Below are 25809 nucleotides of genomic sequence, written 5' to 3'. Positions count from 1 at the left end.
GGACGCCACATCCACCTCCACCCCTCTTTAACGGAACTCAAAACACATGTGCATGTGCATGCACGGAAGCATGCTGCTACCTGCTACCCTGCAAGCTCAGTTAAAAATAACTGTAGCTTTATAGCGCTCAGAGGTATACCTGTCCATCATACATAGTCAGCACTCAATTAGGTAATAGCTTTTTGTGATCGAGGTGTCCCTAAACATTTTACACTCTAAGTCTGATTCATTGCTGATCAAATGTTGATAGGTTGCTTTCTGTTTCATATTTTCCACTAACACACACACACACACACACACAAACACACACACACACACACACACACATACACACACACCAGGCCTTAGACTACGAGACCAAGAGCAGTTACAGCTTCATGGTGAATGTGCACGAGAACAGCCTGCAGTTCCCCGCTGACAACAAGGACGACTCCGTCACCAAGGCCAGGGTAAACTCCTAACACCACACACACACAGCACACAGGCACAAACGCACACACACATCCCCCACAAACAATGGCGGATGCTTGCCAAACCTTCTAAATCCAGGTAAAGTCTTGATTTCTACTGCGATTCATATTTGCCTCCATCCATTCCATCACAGCCAGGGCCTCATTGTATGGCACTGAGGTCGTCCAAGTCCCCTGCGTAGGGACCAGATCAAACAACATTTAACTCACTGGTCATTGTACCAGTTCATTTGCGGGATATTTTCCTAGGAGCTGTAAGAATAGGACATCCCACTAGCCTTGGCATGCTACCACAACTCTCTAACTACAGACCTCATCATAGTCGTTTTTTCCTTTATTTGTCTCTTTAACAAAATTTGTTAAAGGTAAGATATACAACATGGTTTCTAAACATCTGTTTAATATGGTGAAAGAAAGGCAATTGGTACCATGCCTAGGTCATAACCCAAATGAAACACACAGACATTGAAAGCAAACATGAATCCCAACTCTAAATTCAGCCGCTCCCAGGCCAACCGTGTTTGTGTTGACTTGTTGTGTGGCAGGTGAACATCAGGGTGCTGGATGTGGATGAACCGCCCGTCTTCTCAAAACCCAGCTATGCATTCAGTGTGATGGAGGAAACCATGGTAACCACCATCGGCACCGTCAGTGCCACAGACCCCGACCAAGCCAATAAGGCCATGCGGTATGTCTCAGCCCGTCCTCCTGTCAGATCCATTTAGCTACCTTTATGTTCCATTACTCATCTATTAGTGCTGTCAATCGATTAAAATATTTAATCGCGATTAATCGCATTAATGTCATAGTTAACTCGCGATTAATCACACATTTTTTTCTATTCTAAATATCCCTTGATTTCGTGCTGCTATCCTTTTAGTGAGATCAGAGAGTGTTGAGAAGGACAGTGATAAAATATATTTGGTAAGATGGATATAAGAAGAGAGACCCGAAGTGAATTCAACCCGGTCCACTTGACATTGGGTAGGTGCATGACAGTGGTAGGCCTACCGTAAAACTTCAATAGCGCAGCCTTTTATTTGTTTCAATCACTGAACTTTCGAACAAAACTCTTACTCAGCAAAGATGGGAAATACTATAACATTGATTATTTAAACCAGTATGAATATTCCTACCATACGTAGGCCTATACACATTACCAGGCTATCGAATAACGCCTACACACACACACACACACACACACACACACACACACACACACACGCACACACACACACACACACACACAAACACACACACACGGTGGCGGAGTGGTAATCGGGAGAGTCGGGAGTATTCCCGGACGGCCATTAACGTTTCGGGGCTGTTGGGCTGATTACTGCGGGATAACAATATTGCGTTCATAAAAGTTCCTTGTAGTGCCGTCCGGCTGCCTGAGCTGTGCGCCCGCAACCTCTCACTCACTCAACAGTTGCAACACAAACTGTCAACGTCACAACCAAGTCGATTTTGTCTAGAGGGGAGTAACTGAGCGGCCCCTCCCGAAGTGGTACAGCACAGGGGGGCCTTGAACTGCGATTGGTCAGAAAGACGCAACAGCTAATGACAACATTGAAGTCTCGTGCAGGCTCGAACAGAGTGACACACAAACACACACACACTTTTAAGGAGTTTTTCACCCGCTCCGTATCCTTGCTTGCCCCAACAATATTGTGCGGCGTGCTTGTTGTTGTTTTTCCGGTGTAGCTAGATCCGGTATGGTGTTGTAGTTTTTCTAAAGTGACTAGTTGTTGCTAGACAGCAGGTGAAAAAACGACAATGTTTGCTAAGCTAAAAGAGCGTTAATTGCGCGATAAAAATAATTAACACCGTTAAAATTGGTTTGCGTTAACACCGTTAATAATGCGTTAAACTGACAGCACTATCATCTACATTACAGTTTTTGCCAATTGCCTGAACACTATAGACACATGCTTAGACCAAAGTAACACAACTTGAAGTTGTTTTTACTATACCTTAAACACATGTAACCATGCCTTAAACAAAAGCGCTGCTTTGCACTTTAGTTGCAATTGTGCAATACACTTGCCCTTTTCTGCAACACACTTATTCCTGCACACTAGGCAAGGCAAGGCAACTTTATTTATATAGCACTTTTCATACACAAGGCAGACGCAAAGTGCTTCACATATAAACATTGTCATACAATAAAATAAAATAATAAATAAGTAAAAGAAAACATATGCAAAGAAATGAGTAAAATAGATCAGCATTTTAGAAAGTGTAATGTATTTAAGATCAGATCAACAGTCTCTATGGTACCCACGTCGGGACTCCAACCCGACCTAAAGGAATTTGGCACCCACGTCGGGACTCCAACCCGACCTAAAGGAACTTGGTCCTTTCTCTGGGACTCCAACCCGGATTCTAGTCAATTTTTATTCTAGGACTCTAACCCAGATTCTAGGACTCTAACCCAGACACACGTCGGGACTCTAACCACGAACCAAAGGCTTTATTCTGGGACTCCAACCCAGACAGACGTCGGGACTCTAAACCAGACAGAACTCAGGCCTTTCTCTGCGACTCCAACCCGACCTAAAGGAACTTGGTCCTTTATCTGGGACTCCAACCCAATCTAAAGGAACTTGGTCCTTTCTCTGGGACTCCAACCCAGATTCTAGGACTCAACCCAGACAGAACTTGGGTCTCAAACCCTTATCCTTTCTCTCTCGTATCAGATCATGTATCTTTCTAAAAATAGAAAATAAAGGCAAAGTTAAAAAAGCTTTTTAGAAAGTTCAATGTATTTAAGATTTAGCAGAAAGCTAAAGCAAACATAAAAGTCTTCAGTCTTGTTTTAAAGGTGGTCAGAGTTGGGGCAAGTCTTAAATCCTCAGGAAGTTTATTCCAGCTATTTGTTGCATCGTTACTAAATCCTGCTTTCCCATGTTTCGTGTTTACTCTGGGGATAATTAACAGATAGGTCTCAGAAGATCTTAGTGGTCTAGAAGGCTTATGTAGTGGAAGCATATCAGTTAAATATTTTGGGCCTAAACCATGTAGGGATTTATAGGTTAGCAAAATGATTTTAAAATCAATTCTCTGACCTACAGGAAGTCAATGTAACGATTTAAGAATTGGTGTAATATGTTCAAATTTTTTGGTCTTTGTTAGAACTCTAGCAGCAGCATTCTGAACAAGCTGAAGCTTCCTTGGAGATTGTTTTGGGAGACCTGTAAGGAGACTATTGCAGTAATCAAGCTTACTAGTGATAAAGGCATGTACAAGTTTTTGTAAGTCTTCGGTGGACATGAGCCCTCTAAGTCTTGCTACATTTTTAAGGTGATAATATGCAGATTTTGTTACTGATATGATGTGTCTGTCGAAATGTAAATCTAAATCCATGATAACCCCTAGATTTCTGGCTTTGATTGAGGTTTTCAGGGACAGAGAGTGAAGGTGTTGGGTTACTTTAAGCCTTTCCGTTTTAGCACCAAATATAATTTTCTCAGTTTTTCTGATTTAGTTGAAGGAAATTTTGGCACATCCAGTCTTTCACTTGGTCAATGCACTGGCACAGCAGATCTATGGGCCGATAGACATTTGGTGATAGCGATACATAGATATGCGTGTCTTTAGCATAGCAATGTTGTTATTTTACATGATTTGCCCTAGTGGGAGCATGTTGATGTTGAATAAAGAGGGTCCTAAGATCGAACCTTGTGGGAATCAACATGTCACGTTGGTTGATTTTGATACAAAGTCGCCAATGGAAACAAAGTAGTTCCTATTTTGTAGGTAGGACCTGAACCAATTTAAGACTGTGCCTGAAAGCCCCACCCAGCTTTCTAACCCGTCCAAAAGTATTGTATGGCCTACTGTGTTGAATGCAGCACTGAGGTCTAGTAGCATTAGTATTGAGGTTTTGCCAGAGTCTGTGTTAAGACGGATGTCATTTACCACTTTAATAGGGGCCGTCTCGGTGCTGTGCAGGGGTCAAAATCCTGATTGGAAGGTGTCATAGCAACCAGTTAATGCCAGGATGTGATTAAATTGCTGGAGGACAACTTTCTCAATGATTTTACTTAAATCTCAAAATTTTCAAAATTAAGTTTTCTACAAGATCATCAGCAGAACAAAGGTTGAGAGGTGGTAGCAAGGAGATAGCCTTTTTAAAAAGTACATTAGAATCTTCATTGCTATACCGTTTTTTGACAGTATTTGATTTTGTCTGTATGTCGGGAATAAAATATATATTAAAGAAAACACAAAAGTGGTCAGACAAGGAAGGATCAGTCACGGAGAGATGAGAAACATTGAGGCCCTTTGTGATAACCAGGTCTAGAGTGTGCCCCTTACAATGAGTAGCCTCTTTCAAATGTTGAGACAGTTCAAATGTGTCCAAAATGGTAAAAAGTTATTATGCACACTTGTCATTCAAATCATCAGTATGAAAATTGAAGTCACCAGTTATAACTAGACAGTCAAAGTCTGTGGAGATGTTAGACAATAATTCTGTGAAGTCATCGAAAGAATTTGCAGAGTATGTGGGTGGCCTGTAAATAATTAATAGGAGAACTCTGGGGGAGCATTTCAATACAGCACAAAGGTATTTGAATGATGGAAAATCACCAAATAACATTGGTTTCCCTTGAAATACATTTTTAAATATAGCAGCACCCCACTACACACTATTTCATACCTAAGACACTTACAGACAAAAATGAAATCTCAGTGTACCATTGGGAAAACACATCTATTCAAAATACAAAACACATTGGGTAATTGAAAATACTTAGATACACACCTGAAAACACTTTCTTACAAAACTGAACACCTACCAGCCAGCTACAAAAAGGCCAAAGGGCAATTATGCACATCACGGGGCAGCGCGGGGGAAATATATCATTGTGTGCCACCATTAGCCTTTGAGGGTAACTGCACCATCATGCAAAAATAGGTCCCTACAATACCCAACATATCATCACATTTTCTAGATGCACTTCATGATGCAGCTGAACAGGACAGATCAGAGCAGCCCAGGTTTGTTGTTGTCTGGGATAATGTTTGTTTCCATCGGGCTATTTTGGTCTGGAACTGGTACACCAACCATAAACAATTTGAAATCGTATACTCACCATTTCTAAACGCTAGAAATGTGATGATATGTTGGGTACTGTCGGGACCTATTTTTGCATGATGGTGCAGTTACCCTCAAAGGCTTATGGAGGCACACAATGATATATTTCCCCTGCGCTGCCCCGGGACATACACAATTGCCCTATGGCCTTTTTGTAGCTGGCTGATAGGTGTTCAGTTTTGTGAGGAAGTGTTTTCAGGTGTGTATTTAAGTATGTTCAATTAACTAATGTGTTTTGTATTTTGAATAGATGTGTTTTCCTAATGGTACAACGAGATTTCATTTTTGAATTAAGTGTCTTATGTATGAAATAGTGTTTAATGTGCAGGAGCAAGTGTGTTGCAGAAAGGCGCAAGTCTGTTGCACAATTGCAACTAAAGTGCAAAGCAGCGCTTTTGTTTAAGGTATGGTTACATGTATTCAAGGTATAGTAACAAAAACTTAAAGTTGTGCTACTTTGGTCTAAGCATGTGTCTATAGTGTTCAAGCAATTGGCAAAAACTGTATTTTTGCTTCAACTGAATTTACTGCACTGTAAAGTACCGTACTGCAATGTACAGTATTGTATTTGATTTTTTGGTTGTTGTGAAAACGTGCCTTCTGTAGAACTGAATAAAAATAATGAATATGAAAGACTGCAGTGTTTTATATAAAGTAGACTGGTGTGTTGCTGCTGATCTGAAAGTGTATTCATATGATACAAGTGTGTATCATTTTGTCATCAGAGGGACATTTTGACAAAGGATTATTAGGTTTCGATTTAAGAGTTTCAATTGGACATAGATGTGACATATTTCTAAGTGTTGTGTCTTATTTGCTTGTGTGTTGAATTTTGACACAATGAGCCAAGTTTTACAAAATGTGTTCAATCAATTGAAAAAAACTGTAAGTCATTTTTTCTCCCATCCTCAACATAGCATTTTCTATCATTAGTTTAACTCTTCTTGATCTAGTTGTCCGACCAACAAATGAAAGGCTCTCTTAAATTCCTCTCGCTTTGTTCCTCCCACTCTCTCTCCCTCCCGCTCTCTGTTCCTCTCTCTCTCTTCCCTCCTCCTGCTCTGCTCCTCCTGTTCAGGTACTCTGTGGAGGACCAGGAGTGTCCTATCGGTGTGAACCCTTCGACCGGCCAGCTGTTCACTCTGAGGAAGCTGGACCGAGAGCTGAGGACGACACACATCTTCCAAGTCAGAGCTCAGGAAGAGCCAAGTGGTAAGCCCTACACACACACACATACACACACACACACACACACACACACACACACACACACACACACACACACACAATGCACACACACACACAATGCACACACACAGACACACACACACACACACACTGCACACACACTGCACACACACACACTGCACACACACACACACACACACACACGCACACACACACACACACACGCTGTTTCACAAAGGGGGTTCAGGTGAGGGACCCCCCCTGGTGTTAATGGATGTAAAGGGGGTTCAGGTGAGGGCCCCCCCCCCCCGATGTTAATGGATGTAAAGGGGGTTCAGGTGAGGGACCCCCCTCGTGGTCTGTCTGATAGAGCTGCCTTCTCTCTCTCTAGGGCTGCACTCCTTGGTCAGAGTCAACATCTCTGTTCAGGATTTGAACGACAACGCTCCGGAGCTGGTCTGGGACGATATCTTTGTTTGTGAGAACGACATGGAGGGAACGGTAGGACCCTAAACACACGTCAGTTATACTGATGGGATTGGATGACTTAGTGACTGTTTGCTTAATTGTGTTATTTCCTAATGTGTAATTGGTGTTGTAAGATTTGTATTTGCTCATTGTTTAATTTGTTAAATGGTTAATTATTGAATTGTTTCATTGTTACATTATAAAATGCTTAATACATTTATTTATCGCCTGATTGGTAATTTGTGAATTTGTTGATTCGTTGAATGGTTGATTTATTGATTGACGATTCTTGATTCATGACGGATGCACTGAGCAAACCTGTCTCCTGTCTCCGGTATCCTGTGTTTTGTCTCCTGTCTCCTGTCTCCTGTCTTCTGTCTCCTGTTTATTGTCTCCTGTCTTCTGTCTCCTGTCTCTGTCTCTGTCTCCTGTCTCCTGGCTCCTGTCTCCTGTCTCTGTCTCTATCTCTGTATCCTGTCTCCTGTCTCTTGTCTCCTGTCTCTATCTCTGTGTCCTGTCTCCTGTCTGCTGTCTCCTGTTTCTTGTCTCCTGTCTTCTGTCTCCTGTCTCTGTCTCTGTCTCTGTCTCCTGTTTCCTGGCTCCTGTTTCTTGTCTCTCTCAGGTAATCGGGAGGTTAAGTGCCACTGACAGGGATGAGCAGGTTGCCTATTTCCGCTACTCTCTGGTCAATCCCAGTGACAACTTCACCATCACAAAGAGTACGTACCTCTCGCCATGCAGAGCCCTCTTTCCTTCTGGCCTCCTTTGGCTTGTTCATCTTGTAACATTCTTTCTTTATATCAATGGAATGAACAGCAGCTGAGACCATCTTTTAGAGATCGCTCTAGATAATATGGTGATTACTTTTGCAATTATTCAATTAATCATACAGTCAATAAAGTGTTATTAATAATGGCAAATGCCGAAGTTACCAGAACCCAAAGCGATGTCTGAAATCTGCTCAGATTGTCTTGCAGGCAGTCAAGAGAAAATATTAATTTACATTGATCTGAGAAGCAGAATTAGTAAGCATTGATCCAAAAAACTGAATTATAAGCTTTGATCTGAGAAGAAGTATTGATTTACATTGATCTGAGAAGACGTGTGATGAAGAATGATCTTCATGTTGATCGATCCATGTTCAGTCTAATCGATTGACCGACCGACCGTTCTGGAGAGAGGGGAGGGGGGGATAGTAGATTATACAGAAAGGATGGAAAAACAGAAGGAGAGAAGATCAATTGCCTGATTGGGGGAGGGGAGAAGGCAAAAGGAGACAAGAGGATAGGAAAAGACGGCAGGGGTTGAGGAAGCAGCAAGGAGAGGAAATGAGGAGCAGGAGAAAGGTTGAAAGGGTGAAAAGGAGATTAGGGAAAGAGGAAAGAAAAGGAAAGACAGAGCAGAGAGGGAGGGGTGGAGAGGGAGTGTGGGGGTATGGTGAGGGAGAGGGTGAGTTGGACTAAGTGCTGGCATTATGTCACAAACCCCTGTCTTCCTCTAGTCTACTAGTGGACACCTCGCTGGGTGTGTACTCATGAATCTGCACATGCTGTGTCAGTGTGGAGACACCAACACAACAGACTGTGGGGGGAAGGAGCTGGACGCGTTATGAACTATTCATCAGACATGCTCCTTAAAACAGGTGGGCTTGTATAATGAATATGGATCGAAAAAAAACACACACACACGCACCCTCACACACACACACACACACACACACAAACGCACACACATCCAGCAACACACATACAAAAACAAATACACACACCCCCATATACACACACTTACATACAAACACACCCCCCTCCACACACACACACACACACATACACACACACAAACACACACACACACACACACACACACACACACACACACACACACACACACACACACGTGGTGTTGACTTGCCATGCTATATTATTTCCCTTGACTTATTTAAACACTGATTTGTGGCGTGCGAGACCAGTCCAGACTCATTTACACTGAACACACACAAATGGAGGCAAGGAAACACAGAGGCATGGTAAAGAGACAGCGGTTTGAACCAAACATAATGGCAGTGAAAGAGAGAGCGAGAGAATATCCACATGGAACACAACCCCTGGACTAATTGAGTGGTGAACTAGGAAAAGCTCTTACACATTAATATTTAACAGATGTTGTTTGGCATAGCCACTGAAGTCCCGTGTTTCACGAGACACTGCGTGAAATCTGGCAGAGAATAAGAAATAGGATGACCTTTAACACATCAGAGCTGTAGAGTACTGCTATGTCTTCAAGGTCCTTCCACTAAAACATCACAGTTTTTCCACAGTCTAACCAGTACACAGATGATTGTTCTTAACAACATAAGACGTACTGCTTCTTCTATTAAGACTCTCCTTGCTGGACTGTTTAGAGCAGGCTGTTCACCCACCAGCGTTATGTTTTGCGCTGCCCGAGCTTCCTGCTATTGTGTTGTTCTTCTTCCTCGTTCCTCTTGACATTGTGTATGAAAAGGTCTTCCCCTAGGAAGCTATGTTCAGCAGAGATTTGAGTAATGATTCCATTGTGTCCTTACCAATCCAGGGACCTCCTCTCTGGGGCCAAGGGGGGGCCCAGTCCTACTTCCACAAGTAGCCCTTCTTATGTTCTGGTCTGGGTGGCTCTTTGCTGTACACTTCAATTAGCTTTTATATTATTTTCTATTCTATTCTCGTCCATTCAGTTATATTCCATTCTATTCCTTTCTATTCCATTCTATTCTGTGCTGCTCCATGCTCTGCCGTGCCGCTAATAATTACAATAGAAGAGATACATAGCTGTGAATACTGTGGTTTACGCCAGTTCAGGAGTGGATTCAGTAACAAAGGCGCACATTTCTTCATTGGGTTTCCCTGTGTTTCTTCATTTATAGTTACACTATTGTTTCACATGCAAAAATGAGCAAATTGCAAAATTCCCAAAGATTCCAAAGATCTTGGGAACCTCAAATCATTGTGACAGTTAAAGCTATGCTAGGTTTAAGAGAGAGCATAAAATAATAAGTGGGAACAATTTGGAGAATAACAAGCCAAAAGAAGGCCCCTGTTCTCTCTGCTCACTCTCCGGGGATGGAGCCACCATAACGTTGCGTGTGTGCTTTTGCTTGACATGCAAGATGGATTTCCTGAACCAATCAGGGATTGATAGATCGAAAACGGCCGGGAGCAGACTTAAATCGATATTGTCTCATGACGCCTGCAACTATTGATGCATGCGCACAGTGAACCAGAAACAGATATTGTTACAGAAAATTGTACTACCGACCTACAGCCTCTCTGAAGAACGGAGAGGCTGGCCTTCATTCTGGTTCTACAGCACTTGATGAACAGCAGCGACACGGGAGTGATGTTGATGTTGTTGTGGACGTTGCAGACACCTCAGACAACACCGCGGTGATCCTGGTGAGACAGGGCACCTTCCGCCTGGACGACCCCAGAGACTACACCCTGGGGGTCCGCGTGGACGACGGAGGGCGACCGCCGAGGAGCAGCGTTATGCACGTGCCCATCAAGGTGTGTGTGTGTGTGTGTTGGGGGGGGGTTAGAAAAAAAAAAGGATAACGTTACAAATGCATCATATTTTGATTAATTGATTGATTGATTGATTGATTGATCATTTTGTTGATTTGTTGATTGTTGCCTCAGGTGTGCCGCTGTGATTCCCGGAGGATACACACCCAGTGTAAAGCTGCTGCTCTGCAGATGGGAGTCAGCATCAATGCTCTCATTGCCATTCTGGTCTGCATCCTCACCATCCTGGGTGAGTTGATAAAGACTAGAACTAAGGAGCAGGTTAGTGTTATTGGTCCCGCCCAGAGGGCCCGTCTGGGATCAAACACAAAGCCTTCAGCTTCAGCTGCCAGAAGACCCAGTTGTGATGCGACTGTTTAACAGCCCTGGGTACAGAACATTTTATTTTGAGTTTATATATTTATAAATGAAGAATTCCATCGTAATGATGTGAAAGCATTGCATGAATGATGGATCTAAAACTTCTGCCCTGAGAAATACACTCATACGCGCTCAAAGAAACAAACAGAACCACGCTTCTGCCCTTCCAGCTTTTCTCCCAGTATTGTTGGTTTGAATGAATAATGCAGAAAGGAGGATGAGTAAATGATGCCTTTGATTGTGAGCGCAGTATTCTCTTTGAAAGCTTCTGCTTCGCATCTTTGCTTAAATTGAGGAGATGCTTCGTGTAACTGCAGACAAGCTACTCAGCAATCTGGGAATTTTGGAAATTTGGAGGGCAGGAAAGGAAAATCTGATATTTCTCGCAAGGTATAGTACTGACATGTTTCTAATCCTGGTAATCAGACACTACCTGGACTGGTCGGTTAAGAGAAATGATAACCTAAAATCTGTTACAAAATCAGTCATAAAGACACAGGGCACAGGAGAAGGAATCAAAACTACCTAAGAGTGAGAAAGAAGTTGAGAGAAAGTAGCATTAGACAAGCATTGTGTGAGAACGAGCCAAAGAAGTTAAATTTTTATGAGGAGAGTTTATCTGCTCTTAAGTTGCAGTCTTTCTTATTAAACCCAAGACACTGCACCTATTAACTATTCATTTAGGGGTTTACTCTATGCTGCTCCGGCCCTCTGGCTCTAACATCCTCTGCCTAGCACCCCCCTCTCTCTTGTCGCATATTCTCTTTATCAAACAACCCCCCCATCACCCCTTTTCCCACTGCAGAGCAAATTAACTATTAAACATGTTCATTATCAGCCACAGCTGTTTCTCTCCGTCTTCATTCACTCATTCTCACCAAGTCCGGTTTGGGAAAGACAGAACGTTGCCCTCTTCCCTCTTCTTAGTCTGTTATCACCAGAGCTTTTTAAAGCAGAAAGCCTGCGCTGTAAAAGATTAATCTGCTGCTTTCCCATGCAGATTTAAATGAGCTGGGCCACCCCTAAACTAAAGGCATGGCTAATGCCTGTGGCCCGCTGAGACGCAGAGAGGCAGGTTGGGCCAGAGGACTTGGGGTCTAATCAAATATCTTCAAAGCTCCCCAATGCATCGCTTTCTCTCCCTACTTCATTCTTTCCTTGTTCCCACGATTCACCATTCTCTCCATCGCTCTCTGTTGAAGCCGCATCAACATTTGAATTAAGCACAGACATCTCGTCACGTTGGCGATCTTGATCTGGGGGACTTAAATAGTGAGTGGTGGTATGTCTTGCTGAGTGGAAATGTGGCACATGCCCAAGGCGACGATGAAGTCAAATTAATTTCAATGTTGATGTCAGTTCATAACCATTATTGTTCAAAGTCACTCATGATCCAAGTGTAGCAGTTACAGTGTTCGCTTCCAACCCAGGGGTTGCCGGTTCAAGCCCCCAGCGGGGCTTGAACATTTATGGGGTTGCAATAAGGGAGAAGTATTCGTTGGCCTTTTCAAGGTCTGTCCACAAACATTCAGAGACCTAAAAGAGACAGGGTTTTAGTCCCGTAATAACGCCTAAGAATTGGTGACCACGGAGGGAGAGCTAATGAAGGGCAGAAGGAAGGTCGGTCCATCTCGCATGTATTCATCCGATCGGTCATGTATTCATCTGATCGGTCATGTATTCATCTGATCGGTCATGCATTCATCTGACAGGTCATGTAATCATCTGATTGGTCCTAGTCATAGTTATCCTGGTGGTGATGAGGAGGCGTTTCCAGAAGGAGTCTCTGGCCAGTATGAAGCACAGCGGGGAGATCCACGAGCAGCTGGTCACCTACGACGAGGAGGGCGGAGGGGAGATGGACACAAACGGGTAGGAAAGCCTTTTGTCCTATATGGTGTAGGAAACGTTACCTCAACCAGGTGTTCATAATGAGACAATGTCTCTAGGACCCTTACCCTCCCTCTGCACCTCTGGTGACAAGCACACCATGGACATGATGCCTTACATCATAACAGAAATACAGCCTGATACACTCTGACATTGTCTATTGGTGATGTACAACCCTACCAAGCTCCTATGTTTTTTACACTCTATCGTTATTAAAATCTTTCGACTGGCTGTCGTGTCAGACTTACCGCAATCGGAGTGTGCTATTTATCAAATGTACCATAATTATATGTATGAGAGGCTTCGATAATTGTAACGGCCGCGGGATTAAAGACTTGGCTAGGAGAGCTACCTAGGCGGCGGTAATGTTAGCTTAGCCCGTTCTGCATTCTAGAAAACCCAATGACAGTTAATTTGTGCTTGATTTCAAACCTACATCACTCGCTTTCAGTTTTTTTTGTTATTTTATTGCATTTTGTTCTGCAGCTATTTATGAGGCTAGCAAGTTTACGCTTACACGCAAGAAGGGATATCCAATGAGTTGCTGCCCGGCTGTTCTGGGGTTGACGCTGAAACCTTGTTGTTACATGGCTACATGGCCACGCCCCAAGACCGCAAAGCCCATATGCATCCTGCATTTAGCAGGCTGCTGGCCCGGCAGTAAAGTGTGCGCCCTCCTCTGCTTTCCCGCCATAGGAATTGTCGTAGAAGTGCTTGTCATAGGAGAATTAAACTGATACCTGAAACTTATGCTTGATGATTGACAGTGATTTGAAGACATACTTTCCCATTAAACCACGTTGTTACTACTGCAGCAATGCCTACAGAAATCAAGTTTCAAGGAAGTAAAGGAAAATACTACACAAAAAGCTAAAGTAGGACCTGGAGTTCGTTGTACATCACTATTAAATAGTTTATAACGTTGTCTTGGTGTTTTGGGCTGTACTTCTCCTTCACAACTCATGCTGCCAATATGTCTGTTCATTATGGAGGCATGGATCTCCTAACTGGAAGGAGGGATCCCATTTCATGCAATCCTTCCTAAGGTTTTTCCCTGCTCATTAGGGGTTTTTTTCTTGGCCTTCAGAGGGTTGGGGGGTGTCATAGGGTGGAGCTGTGAAGCCCCTTGTGTCACTGTGATTAATGGGACTTGCTACTGAGCTGAACTCTGAAGGCGGTGTCCTCCTCTAGCTACGACGTGTCCATCCTGACGTCCGCCCGCCACGACGGCTCCCTGCTGCTCCACCCGGACCACGGGATCCACCCCTCCCTTTACGCCCGGGTGCAGAAGCAGCCCTGTGGACAGCTCCACCAGCAGCACCACCCACTGCTGCCGCCCCACCTCCTCCCCTCCCCCCAGCCGCCAGCCGCCTGCAAGGGCGACATGGCTGTGATGATCGAGGCCAAGAAGGACGAGGCGGATGCGGACCGCGAGGCCGTGCCCTATGACACACTGCACATCTACGGCTACGAGGGCGACCCCGGATCGCTGGCCGGCAGCCTGAGCTCCTTGGAGAGCTCCTGCTCCTCCGCCGGCTCCGGGGGCCCCGAGTACGACTTCCTCAGCGACTGGGGGCCGCGCTTCAGGACCCTGGCTGAGCTGTATGGCGTGGACGAGCCTGAGGCCTACCTCCCCTACTGAGGGGGGTGCAGGATACCCGCCCTCGTCCTCAGATGAACCTTGATGTCAAAACACACACACACACACACACCACATAGATATTAACACTCAGACACTCAAAAGAAACTCAATAACACTAAAATCTCTCTCAAAACACACACACACACACACAAAACCACACACACATAGCATGTCTTACGCTTGGTTGCACAGATGCAGAGTAGCCATATTTGATGGTATTATTCTTTAATCTCTCCCCTTTGTCATAGGGAGGAGGTGGTAAGAGCTATCGGCTATCACTGACTATAAATAGTGTTCCAGCTTCTGAGAAATGAAGGAGAGTCAGTTTGATGCCGACGGATTTGTTCTTTCCACTGTAGATACTCATGCTCTTAGTGTGTGTAGGCCCCCCAAAGCCACCATAAACCAGTGTCACCGCAGCCCAATCAGCAATACACAAGAGATTAGGCTATTAGAACATCTTTGCCTCCCCTTTCGATGAAATGCCAACCTGTGTAAATCTCGATGAAATGGAAAGAGGTTGCAGTGGTATGATATCATCGAGGAACTGGAGCAAGACTCACACTTTGGTCCATCACAGTCCATCCTTCTGTAAGGTGTTCCCCCCTCTTCCGTGGGCCATAACAATCTATTGTCTACTTGGAGGTTGCCATCGGGTGTGAGCCCTGAAGTCCAAGCTCTCCATTTCCTCTGATTCCGTTGTGTCCTCAGCAGGTGCGTAGAGCTGCTGTAGAGAGCAGAAAACACAGAACAAAATCAACCGCTGAGAAGTGTTGCCTTCCTCTAGGTTTGATGGAGTTTGATACTACACATACACCCTACACATCCACAGCTACGCTGTCTTGTGCCATATCCAAACATGAGGTTAACTATGATATTGTAAGGAAATATATTATTGAGTATTATTATAATTGCAAATATTGGCAGTAATCAAACGGGTTTGGTTTGGTTGCTACTTGTGTTCTTAGTTATTCGGTTTCTGACTTCCACCTTTTCTTCGTGAATGTTAGAGGTGGAGTGGAAGGGTTCTGTTTGAAACAGTACTGTGCTAGCGGGTTGTTAAACAAAGACACCTGAGCTATTTTGATCGCATCACGTTGAAATTAATTTTTACAACGATGAAAAACTCCCCAAATTCCCTTATCCCTTTTTGTCTTGTCACATCATGTTGTCCCAAAAGCCTTCATTTGTCTTCTTGTCATGTCAGATGAACTACAATCAGAGCACAGGCTTAGCTTTGTGGACAGACAGACAGGGAAGCAGTGTGGCACACACTGCACACTCATACACACTGCCTAGACAAGCAGACGGACGGGAGCGATGAAAGTTGAATTCTGTCATGCCCATGAGAAAAGTCATTCAGACAACTCAGGAAGCCCGGCTTGAGAAAAAACAGCTTTTTGGGATGTTGTGGTTGCCCCGAGGTCCGGGAGGGCTCTGTACAGCTCTGAGGTGGCGTGGATATGCCTAACCTCGCATCCTTTCTGCTACTGTCGCTGAAACATCTGTCAGCATGCGATGGGCTGTAGTGAGTCCTGGAGCCAAGAACTAATGACCAAACTTAATGCTGATGATAATCATGTGGTTGGATTGAGTTTAGGTTCATTTAGTTTAGTTCCTTTGACTTTTCCATATTTACTTTTGTTTACTTTCCTTTACCTTGGCAGGCATAAAAAAAATAGTCAAAATAGTCATAATACTCTTAATACCATTCCATGCCTCAATGGTTTTTTGTGCTGGGCCTGAAATGTCAAAAGATTTGTCAACAAATGAGCCTAAAGTATGGCACACTTTTTTCATTCATTGTTCAAAGTTTGGAAAATGTGGTTAGAGCTTCTTTTGTTTTTGTTCTGCTGTTGGACTCGACTGTGTTTTTAAACGCTGGAATGACGTTTGATTACCGGTGGAGACAATAGCTGGAAACCATCTTTTTTTCTCCTGTTGGCTACATATACAACCCACCAACACTAACACACACACACATGTGCACAAACACACAGGCACATACAGCCTCACACAAACACACACACACAAATGCACAAACACACAATCTCCCTCCCTCTCTCTCTCTCTCTCTCTCTCTCTCTCTCTCTCTCTCTCTCTCTCTCTTTCTCTCTCTCTCTCTCTTTTACTCTTTTCCCTCTCTTCCTCATACACCCTGTCTCACACACTGTGTCTCTCCCCTCTCTTCTGCCTCCCTCTAATCAACTAAAGCAAACAACCTAAACCACTTCCTGTCCATCTGGAGGTTGGACCCACCTCTTCCTGTCTCCGTTATCACTCCTGTGAGCAAACAACACATTGTGCTCACTTCCTCTCCACTTGGCCTGGGAAATAACATTTAGAGAGAGAGAGGGGGGAAGGAAGAGAGAGAGAGAGAGAGAGAGAGAGGGAGAGAGAGAGAGAGAGAGAGAGGGAGATAGAGTTAGCAATATTGACCTGAAATGATTTTACCATCTACCGAAACTAAGAGACATTGGACAAAATCTTGGTGTCAGGAATCAGCGGAAAATAATGGGTGCCATTTTAAGGATGGATGCCTCCACCTCTTTCATCACACCAAGCAATACAGATAACTGGTATTCAAACTTGCACCTTTGGTGATTGGTTGGAAGAGAGGAATTTATCATAACCTTTTGAATCTTACGCTATTTAATTTTTTTCAAGTCAAAGGCTTCTGGAATCCTGGTTTCTGCTGATAAGTGATTTTGGGTTAGTTATGATATTTTAATATTGGTTTAACTTTGTTATAAAAACTGTAAATGTCTACTCAAGGGTATTTTCCTGGATCAACAGCAGAGGGAGGGAGGCTTGATGGGACCAATGACATCATCTCATAGTGACATCACTCTTTCCATTTCATACCGGCCTCATCGTGTATTTTGAACTGCATTGAGACGGTATTCTGATCATATGGAACTTTTTTTTTTCTGATCATATGGAGTGGTTGAGCATTGTTGCCAATGTTTAGATCCCAATTTTCTTAATGAAATATACTTGAATATTTTTATAGTGTAAAATGTGTATACTTTACTTCTATTTTGAAATCTAAAAAAAATGGAGAAGAAAAATCCCCAAAATCTCTTTTTGTACCATGAACATTCAAATGTGCCATCATTGTTGCATATATGTATTGACTTTCTGAGATTTCCTCTGTTTAAATTATGTTAAGTTGATTTTTGTTTTCCATTGTTTTTTACCATGTTTTTATTCAAGCTCTTTAACCCATTGGCTTGATTATATTTACAATCGCGACTGAAGGCTGATCTCACAGTTAATGCAAAATACAATTATCACTGACATTTTTGAAGTTATTTGATATATGAAATCTCTCGTATTCTCTACTAAGTTATTACAATTATAATTTGTTGCCTAATGGTTTGAAATGCAATATGATTATAAACATGTTCATGCATGAAACAAACATATACCTCTCTCAATATCGTAATCTTCCTGTATCATCTCCCATACAGTAAATGTGGTATCAGTGCTTTCAGAATGGCAGTAGAAACCAGCTTACATAAAAAAAATCGATGAGCTACTTTCCTGCTTTCTAAGGTGCCTCTTGCAGCATGAGCAGAAATGATGCAACCTAATGCAAAATAAGGCCATGGTTCAATCTTTTGCGCCTGCGACTGCAAAGGACAGAAGAGAGCTGAGGTTTCACCAGACCTTGACGTGCATCTAATTATCATCCCTCGGCACACTGCCAGACCATTAACCATTAACCAGAGAACCAATTGATGTACCCATTCTACCCAGTGTTGTGGTGTCACTTCGAGACATACAGTACGGACCCATGAAGCAACTATTAGCTGTAGATGATGAAATGGTGTATGTGTGTGTGTGTGTATGTGTGTTATTGTGCGTGTGTGTGTGTGTGTGTAAATACACAGATACATACATCAATATATTCCATGTGACCAAGAGGACTTTGTGAGTGATAGATATTGGTTGTCAAACACCATATCAAGATGAAAATGTGCCTCATGGAAAATTGATTCTGGCTTCAACTTTTGTTTGTGAGTAGAAGAAGTAATCATTATGATGTAATGTTGAATAATGAATTGGTAATTTACATTTAGGGCATTTAGCAGATGCTTTTATCCAAAGCGACTTACAATATGTACATTTGTCAGAATCCAAAGCGACTTACATAAAAAAATATTAATCTTGATATATTTGTCAACAATAAGGTAAGAAAAGGATGAAACATTTAGAAATATCATTTAAAACCAAGAAAGTTGAGAAAAATATGGTGTTTAAATAGCGTTTCCAGTAGAACGTATGATTCCCTGTTCTCTGTATGTTTGTGTGTGTGGTGTCTGTGTATTAACCATCATTTGTACACACCCAACAGGTTTCACTGCGGCACCCAAGTTAGCCCAAACACCAAGCCAATCTTTTTTTATTCCCAATGTACAGTATGAAAGCATATTTAAGAAATGCAACACGTGCCTTTATTGTTATAAAATACTGTTTGTCCTTTTTATTGGTGAACACAATGTTTTCTATCTTGTTTTTATGGTGCATAAATACTTTCTATTAACAGAATTTATTTGTATGTGTACAATAAATATTATCTCTCAAATAGTATTTCACTGTTGTTGTTGCCATACTGCCAATTTTTTATTAAAAATAGCCAAACTGGATAATGGCTCCTTCTGGTCTATATTGAAATTATTAAGGCATTCCAGGGACCCTTATTTTGAAACGCTACAGGAAACCATAAAGGTGGTTTAGCAGATGTGCCTTTGTTGGCCTGTTTGTTGGACAAAGGACATGGAGGATGTTGGAGGCCTGCCTGGTAGTCCCCGTCTGTCTGCTTAACCTCTCTGCCTGCTAGCCCACCGTCTGTCTGCTTAACCTGTCTGCCTACTAGCCCAGCGTCTGTCTGTTTAACCTGTCTGCTTGCTTGCCCACCGTCTGTCTGCTTAACCTGTCTGCCTGCTAGCCCTCCATCTCTCTGCCTAACCTCTCTGCCTGCTAGCTGACCGTCTGTCTGCTTAACCTGTCTAGCTGCTAGCCCACCGTCTGTCTGCTTAACCTGTCTACCTGCTAGCCAAGTTGAACAACATATATTCAGATTAAGATGTTGACATATCAGCCCCCCTTCTGTAGAAAAGCAAAAAAGGAGCCAAGCCTCCGAGTCCCTGAGCCCCTCGTTGTGGGGTGGAACATGTGCCTCAGTGCTCCAGACAGATCTGGGAGAGGAAAGCGACAATTTCACACCTCAACCTTTTACAACTGGGCCTAATTGCTGTTGATTCATACATTATTGATCTCTGCTTTTGGTCTCGTCCTAGTTCCATCTTGTAGAGGCTAGTAATGGGAGAACGGGTGGGAGCAGACTCTCCAAGATGCCTTTGGTGAATCATCACCACGTCTCTGGATCCAGGTGTCTCCTCCAGCCACTCTGTAGCAGCAGACCTTTGGGGAGAGACGGCACAGAGCCTGGGCTGGAGACTAGGAACAGGCCTTGTTTCTTGTTTCTTGGCTCATTGGGGAGAGATACGACCAAAGATCAATTAATTCGTTTGAGAGGTCGAGGCTTTCATTTGAGATGTTACAGTAAACTTTTCAAAGTATGACGATGTCCGGCTGTTGTAAGGGTTAGTCTAGTATTCAGCCTTTGGCCTTTTGTGATCCCTCCCCAAGATAAGACAAGAGCAGCCGTGAATTCCCCGGTGCCAGAGCATTAGCCCACTACTGAACTTAATGCATAGGCATAGTTTGGCATAGTTGATGCCAAATATCCACACAGACATAAACTCATGTTTGCAGTATCTGGAAGGGGTAAGAGATTGAGTTGTGGAGCTCACTCTCCTACATCCTGGAACCCCAGGAAGGATCACAAGAGGCCTGAACCTTCAGGCTGATGGCTGGCGTTGGTGGAAAACATAATGCTTCACTCTTATACAGAAATCCACTGCTGCACGGCAGAGGCCAGACTACCTTCATTCAGAGATGCAGACTTGAATATGTTGATGGTCTCATGAGGCTACTATAATAAAGGCTGCCACTCATTATCAGATACGGGATGAGGGAATCAGTCCATCTACTGCAAAAAAACAAAGCTTGTTGTGAAAAGATGCTTTTGACCAAGGACAGCATATGGGATATGTATCTTGTTTGGAGCAAGTTTTCATGTGAAATAGCCTCCACCTAAACATAGACGACCACACCAATACCATGTTCACAACCACTTTACATCTAAAGAGGGAAATGTTAGTTTTGCTTTCACCGGGATTTGGTATTTATTTTCCATCCAACTCAGACCAACACAGAACCCGGTCGTGACAGGCCTGGCACGACCCAGCACTAACTGGTAGTTTAGACAGCGCTGCAGTCAACCATCACCAGAGCAAAATTGCAGACAAGGCTCGCAATCCACAAATCCAAACGCAGGAAGATAAACACTAACGCCGAACCTGAGCCAAACTGCTCAGTATGAGGAGGAGCTGCTGCAGCTTTTTGGCCTTTTTAGTATTTTCCACTTTTTTATGCACATTGTTCATAAACGTCCTCAGTTGCTTTATTGTTAAAAGCAAATGAAGTGCCTAAATGGAAAATACATAGGTTAAACCATATAAGGAATATATATTAATTTTAGTTAGATATATGTATCATTATATTGCCATTGGATCTGTTTTTTAACATCAGTGGGCATGACCTATGGGACTGATGTTCACAAGCGTAAACAAACGCACACTCACACACACACACACACACACACACACACACACACACACACACACAGAATACAAAAGAGAAGATATAGACCCGTCATGATCTGTTGGAGGTAGGCCTCTACAGGCCTATTGAACTGACAGTAGAAGTACTTATTTTTCCAATAATGTCATGTAATAAGGTTAATGAGGTTAATACGTTTTTTAAAAAAAAAAAAATATATATATCTATATATATAATGGTAAAAAAAAAAAAAACTGTGAAACAATTGTTCTTAGAAATTTATTTTTGTTTGGTTGTTTTGCCTTCTTTCTTATTTATGTAAAGCACTTTGCATTTCTGTTTAGAAAAGCGCTGTAGAAATAAAGATTGTTATGATTATTATTATTATTATTATTATTAATAGGCCTTATTTTCTCTAGAATAAAGTCGTCTTTGCACTGTACGTTTTTCGTCGGTGCGTACATTTTACTCGTAAAGTGACATTAAATGTTATTCTGTAGTAGCATAATAGGTTGAAACACCAATGAATAGCAGTTCAGTGGAACTGTGTCGCCATGCGGTGGTGAAAACATGCGTTGCAGCCAGTAATTATTTTTTTTTGTCTATTTGCACTTGGTAAACCATTGATATCGACTATCTGACCTTTATTTTACAATGGCTAAAATGCTCGAATGTGTTAGGGTTAAAATGATGATTTAAAGGGGGCATATTATGAAAACAGCACTTTTCCTGGGATTTGGGGTGTTGTTGTGGGTATATGGTGCTCCCACACGCATATCAACTTTGAAAAAAGTCTGTACATGATTTTCTGAGTGAGATACGCATTTCTGGAAGCAGCCTGCCTCCAGCTACCAAACGAGCGAGTCAGTTTCGGTGCCCCCTTCCTCCTACGTAGGAAGGGGGCATTTGAATAGTACCTCCCACTTCCCCACTCCCCTCCAATTAATGCATCGCTAAGATTTTGTGGACCAGTGGACGAGCCGCTCCGGCGGGGGGAACTCTGCGCTAGCCCTGCAGCTAAGCTCCGGGAGTACAATCCCTTTCTCTGGCGCCGAGCTCACCCTATGGAAAGCCAAGAAGGCCATAATCCGGCCCTAGAATGGCGCGGTTAAAGGGCTAAACCGGCCGGACGCCGGCCGGAATCCGTACGGTAACCGGACAGTTTAAACGCTCTAAACCGCGGCTTAGACGCATTCAGCTGCGGAAGAGCCGCGGACGATTAGCCGCTTTTGCATCATGTATGCAAAACGAAAAAAAAATCATGTATGCAAAACGAGCCCCTCCCTCTTTTTTACGTGACCACTACGTTTGAGAAATGCCAGACTAAAGTAATGCATTGTCGAGAGCTGCAGTGCCTGCCATGTTACGCCGTAACATAAAACTGTGTTGACTTTACTAGTTTCTCTGCAGTATAATACACTACAATGTATTGACCACCACTAGCTTGTGGAAAATACATTTGTGTCTAGTACAGAGTTAAATTTTTATATGTTAGGCTATATATTGAGATGGCAGTGTGCGAAATACCCGTCAATATTCGGGGATGTCCTCATCGTCAGATTGTTGCGCAACACCGATCTAAATGTTCTCAATATGCAGTAGCCTAGGCCATAACATTACAATATTTTAATGGATGCAAGCCAAGACAATCAGTCTATATCTATAGCCTAAATGACAACACACACACACACACACACACACACACACACACACGCACGCGTGCACACACACTTAAAACACACTCGTAAATCAACACTGACATAGGAGCCTGCATTGGCTAAAGTTGTTGAAATGCACGTTATTTTATAACAGGGAGAGGCAAAGTTGTGGATTTCAATGCAAACACGACAATAATTGGCACCATTCTTGCGCACTCAGAAGAACAATGAACTGAATAAATGCCAGGCTTGTTGTGGGCTTTGTGTATGCGTTCAATGCCAAAAAAATAGAACATAGCCTATTTGTGAATAAATGTTTTGAATTCTGAATACTGGACATGGTGAGCTAGTATAGGTAATAGTAGGTATAGTATAGTAATAGGCTATGTTCTATTTTTTTGGCAAGCGGAGCCAGCCAGTCCAGTGCGAGTGTGCAAATTAGCCATGTGCACCAACCAGAAGAAAGACGCAATGTATATAACTGATTGTTGTGCATAGGTAGGCCTACTGCAGGGTTAGTTGTGGTTGGTTGTGGTCTTAGTGAAACAGCCTAGCCTTGGAGTTGGAGTAGTTGGAGTGATTGTGTGATTGTGCGAGAGAGAGCGCACCTACCGTGGTGATGTTTGACTTGTTGTGGGCTTTGTGTATGTGTTCAATGATGTATCTGTCTGATCGTATTAGCTGTAGATGGATGGTTAAATAATGTCACAAGATCGGTCATACTGCAGGCTCTCATTTGCAAGTGCACTGATTGTGTGCCCGTCTCCGATATGCTATATACCTGGCATTTATTCAGTTCATTGTTCTTCTGAGTGCGCAAGAATGGTGCCAATTATTGTCGTGTTTGCATTATAATGCACAACTTTGCCTCTTCCTGTTATAAAATATCGTGCATCCCAACAACTTTATCCAATGCAGGCTCCTATGTCAGTGTTGCTTTACGAGTGTGTTTTAAGTGTGTGTGTGTGTGTGTGTGTGTGTGTGTGTGTGTGTGTGGTCATGTAGGCTATCATGCTGGCTTGCAGCCATTAAATATTGTAATGTTATGGCCTAGGCTACTGCATATTGAGAACATTTAGTTCAGTGTTGCGGAACATTCTGGGGATGAGGACACCCCCGAATATTGACTGGTATTTCGCACACTGCCATCTCAATATATAGCCTAACATATAAAAGTATAACACTGTACTAGACACAAATGTATGTTCCACTAGCTAGTGGTGGTTAATACATTGTAGTGTATAATACTGCAGAGAAACTAGTAAAGTCAACACAGCTTTATGTTACGGCGTAACATGGCAGGCACTGCAGCTCTCGACAATGCAATTTGGCTGCAATTACTTTAGTCTGGCATTTCTCAAACGTAGTGGTCAAGTAAAAAAGAGGGAGGGGCTTGTTTTGACTACCTAATAGCCACGGCTATTAGGTATGCAAAAGCGGCTAATCGTCCGCGGCTCTTCCGCGGCTAAATGCGTCTAAGCCGCGGCTTAGAGCGTTTAAACCGGCCGGTTTCCGTACGGATTCCGGCCGGCGTCCGGCCGGTTTAGCCCTTTTACCACGCCATTCTAGGGCCGAATTATGGCCTTCTTGGCTTTCCATAGCTCGGAGGCAGTCCGGCAGCTCAGCTCCCGGAGTACAATCCCTTTCTTCTCCATGTCGCGGTTCATGGACTTCAGAGAGTCAATGCCAAAGTTCCTTCCCCCCAATTCTTCTCAACCATGGCCGAGATATCCCCCACTACAAGTCTTTACTTGTGGAAGTACCAGAGACGTCAGACACATTCTTTATTATTCATAATATCATCCGAGGCGCACATAGCTTTTGGCCGTGATATTAGATATATTATATAAATACCCGCATATAATATTATGATTATGTTATATTATATTATATAGATATAAAGCTCCAGGAGTCAGCAAACGGCAACAATCCCTTCTCCTCCATGCTGTGGTTCAGTCTGACAGCTCATTGGTCAATGGGCAGCAGCTCATTTGCATCAACGCTACAGACACCAGAAACAGCGCATTCTGAAGGGACTGAAAGAGAGGGGAATAGCGGTAGACGATATTTTTTTTCCTAAAAGCTATTTCCAATAGCTTCAAAAACATGTTTTCTGGAACTTAAATAACTATGTTTACTTGTTGGGAAAACACCATAATATGTCTCCTTTAAAGACAGGTGCACGGTGGCAAATAGAGGGCGCCAGAGAGTTACTGTCGTGCCTTCAATGGGTTTGAATATGCACACAAAATATTCCAAATCAGCAAAAATTGTAACAAAACCAATGATTAAACAAATGTCTAATTTGAAATAGTTCATGTAGTGAGATCATTTATTTATGAAGAAAGTCTAAATGATGTATTACAATTAATTGCAATCTACTAATTACTGTCTGGCCTGTGTCTGTCCATCCACCTGTTTGTAGGCAGCCTGTCTTCCGACCTGCATGCCTGTCCGTCTAATTAGAAAATAATATGCATTAGACAAAATACATATACATACACAGATTTGAAATATCATGTTCTGTAAACTATCAGGGAGTGTAGGCCTGCAATGGAATAGATAATACATTGAATTCAGTGAGTCATAACGACTGTTTTCATAGTTTAAAGCTACAGTGTGTCACCGCACCCTCTCTCTGATTGGGAGGAGCTACGGCGGCTTTAACGGGCAACAATGAGGTCAGCGTCTGCCATAGCCAGTATTGAGTGAGGAGGTTCTTGATATATTTATAATTGGTATTTATCGGTAGATATTTAGTCTGTAAAACTATAGGTCA

The 25809-nt window shown here is 42.9% G+C and overlaps 1 protein-coding gene across 2 annotated transcripts in view; it reads left to right on the top strand.

Annotated features, from left to right (window-relative positions):
• The window catches only part of cdh5 (cadherin 5), a 36766-nt gene extending 17442 nt beyond the window's left edge, over window positions 1-19324 (top strand). For both annotated transcript variants that reach the window (XM_079730678.1, XM_079730679.1), the window contains exons 7-15: window positions 342-449; window positions 1016-1158; window positions 6653-6786; window positions 7154-7263; window positions 7853-7949; window positions 10630-10769; window positions 10902-11016; window positions 12887-13019; window positions 14229-19324. In XM_079730678.1, the coding sequence (XP_079586804.1) occupies window positions 342-449; window positions 1016-1158; window positions 6653-6786; window positions 7154-7263; window positions 7853-7949; window positions 10630-10769; window positions 10902-11016; window positions 12887-13019; window positions 14229-14679 (1431 nt within the window). In that variant the 3' untranslated portion in view covers window positions 14680-19324. The remainder of the gene's footprint in view (window positions 1-341; window positions 450-1015; window positions 1159-6652; window positions 6787-7153; window positions 7264-7852; window positions 7950-10629; window positions 10770-10901; window positions 11017-12886; window positions 13020-14228) is intronic.
• Window positions 19325-25809: the final 6485 nt, after the last annotated feature.

This window comes from Pollachius pollachius (genome assembly GCF_949987615.1).
Source record: "Pollachius pollachius genome assembly, chromosome: 2".
NCBI classification, from domain to species: domain Eukaryota; kingdom Metazoa; phylum Chordata; class Actinopteri; order Gadiformes; family Gadidae; genus Pollachius; species Pollachius pollachius.
Note: the sequence above shows the minus strand (reverse complement) of the source record. Positions and strands in the feature narration are given on the sequence as shown.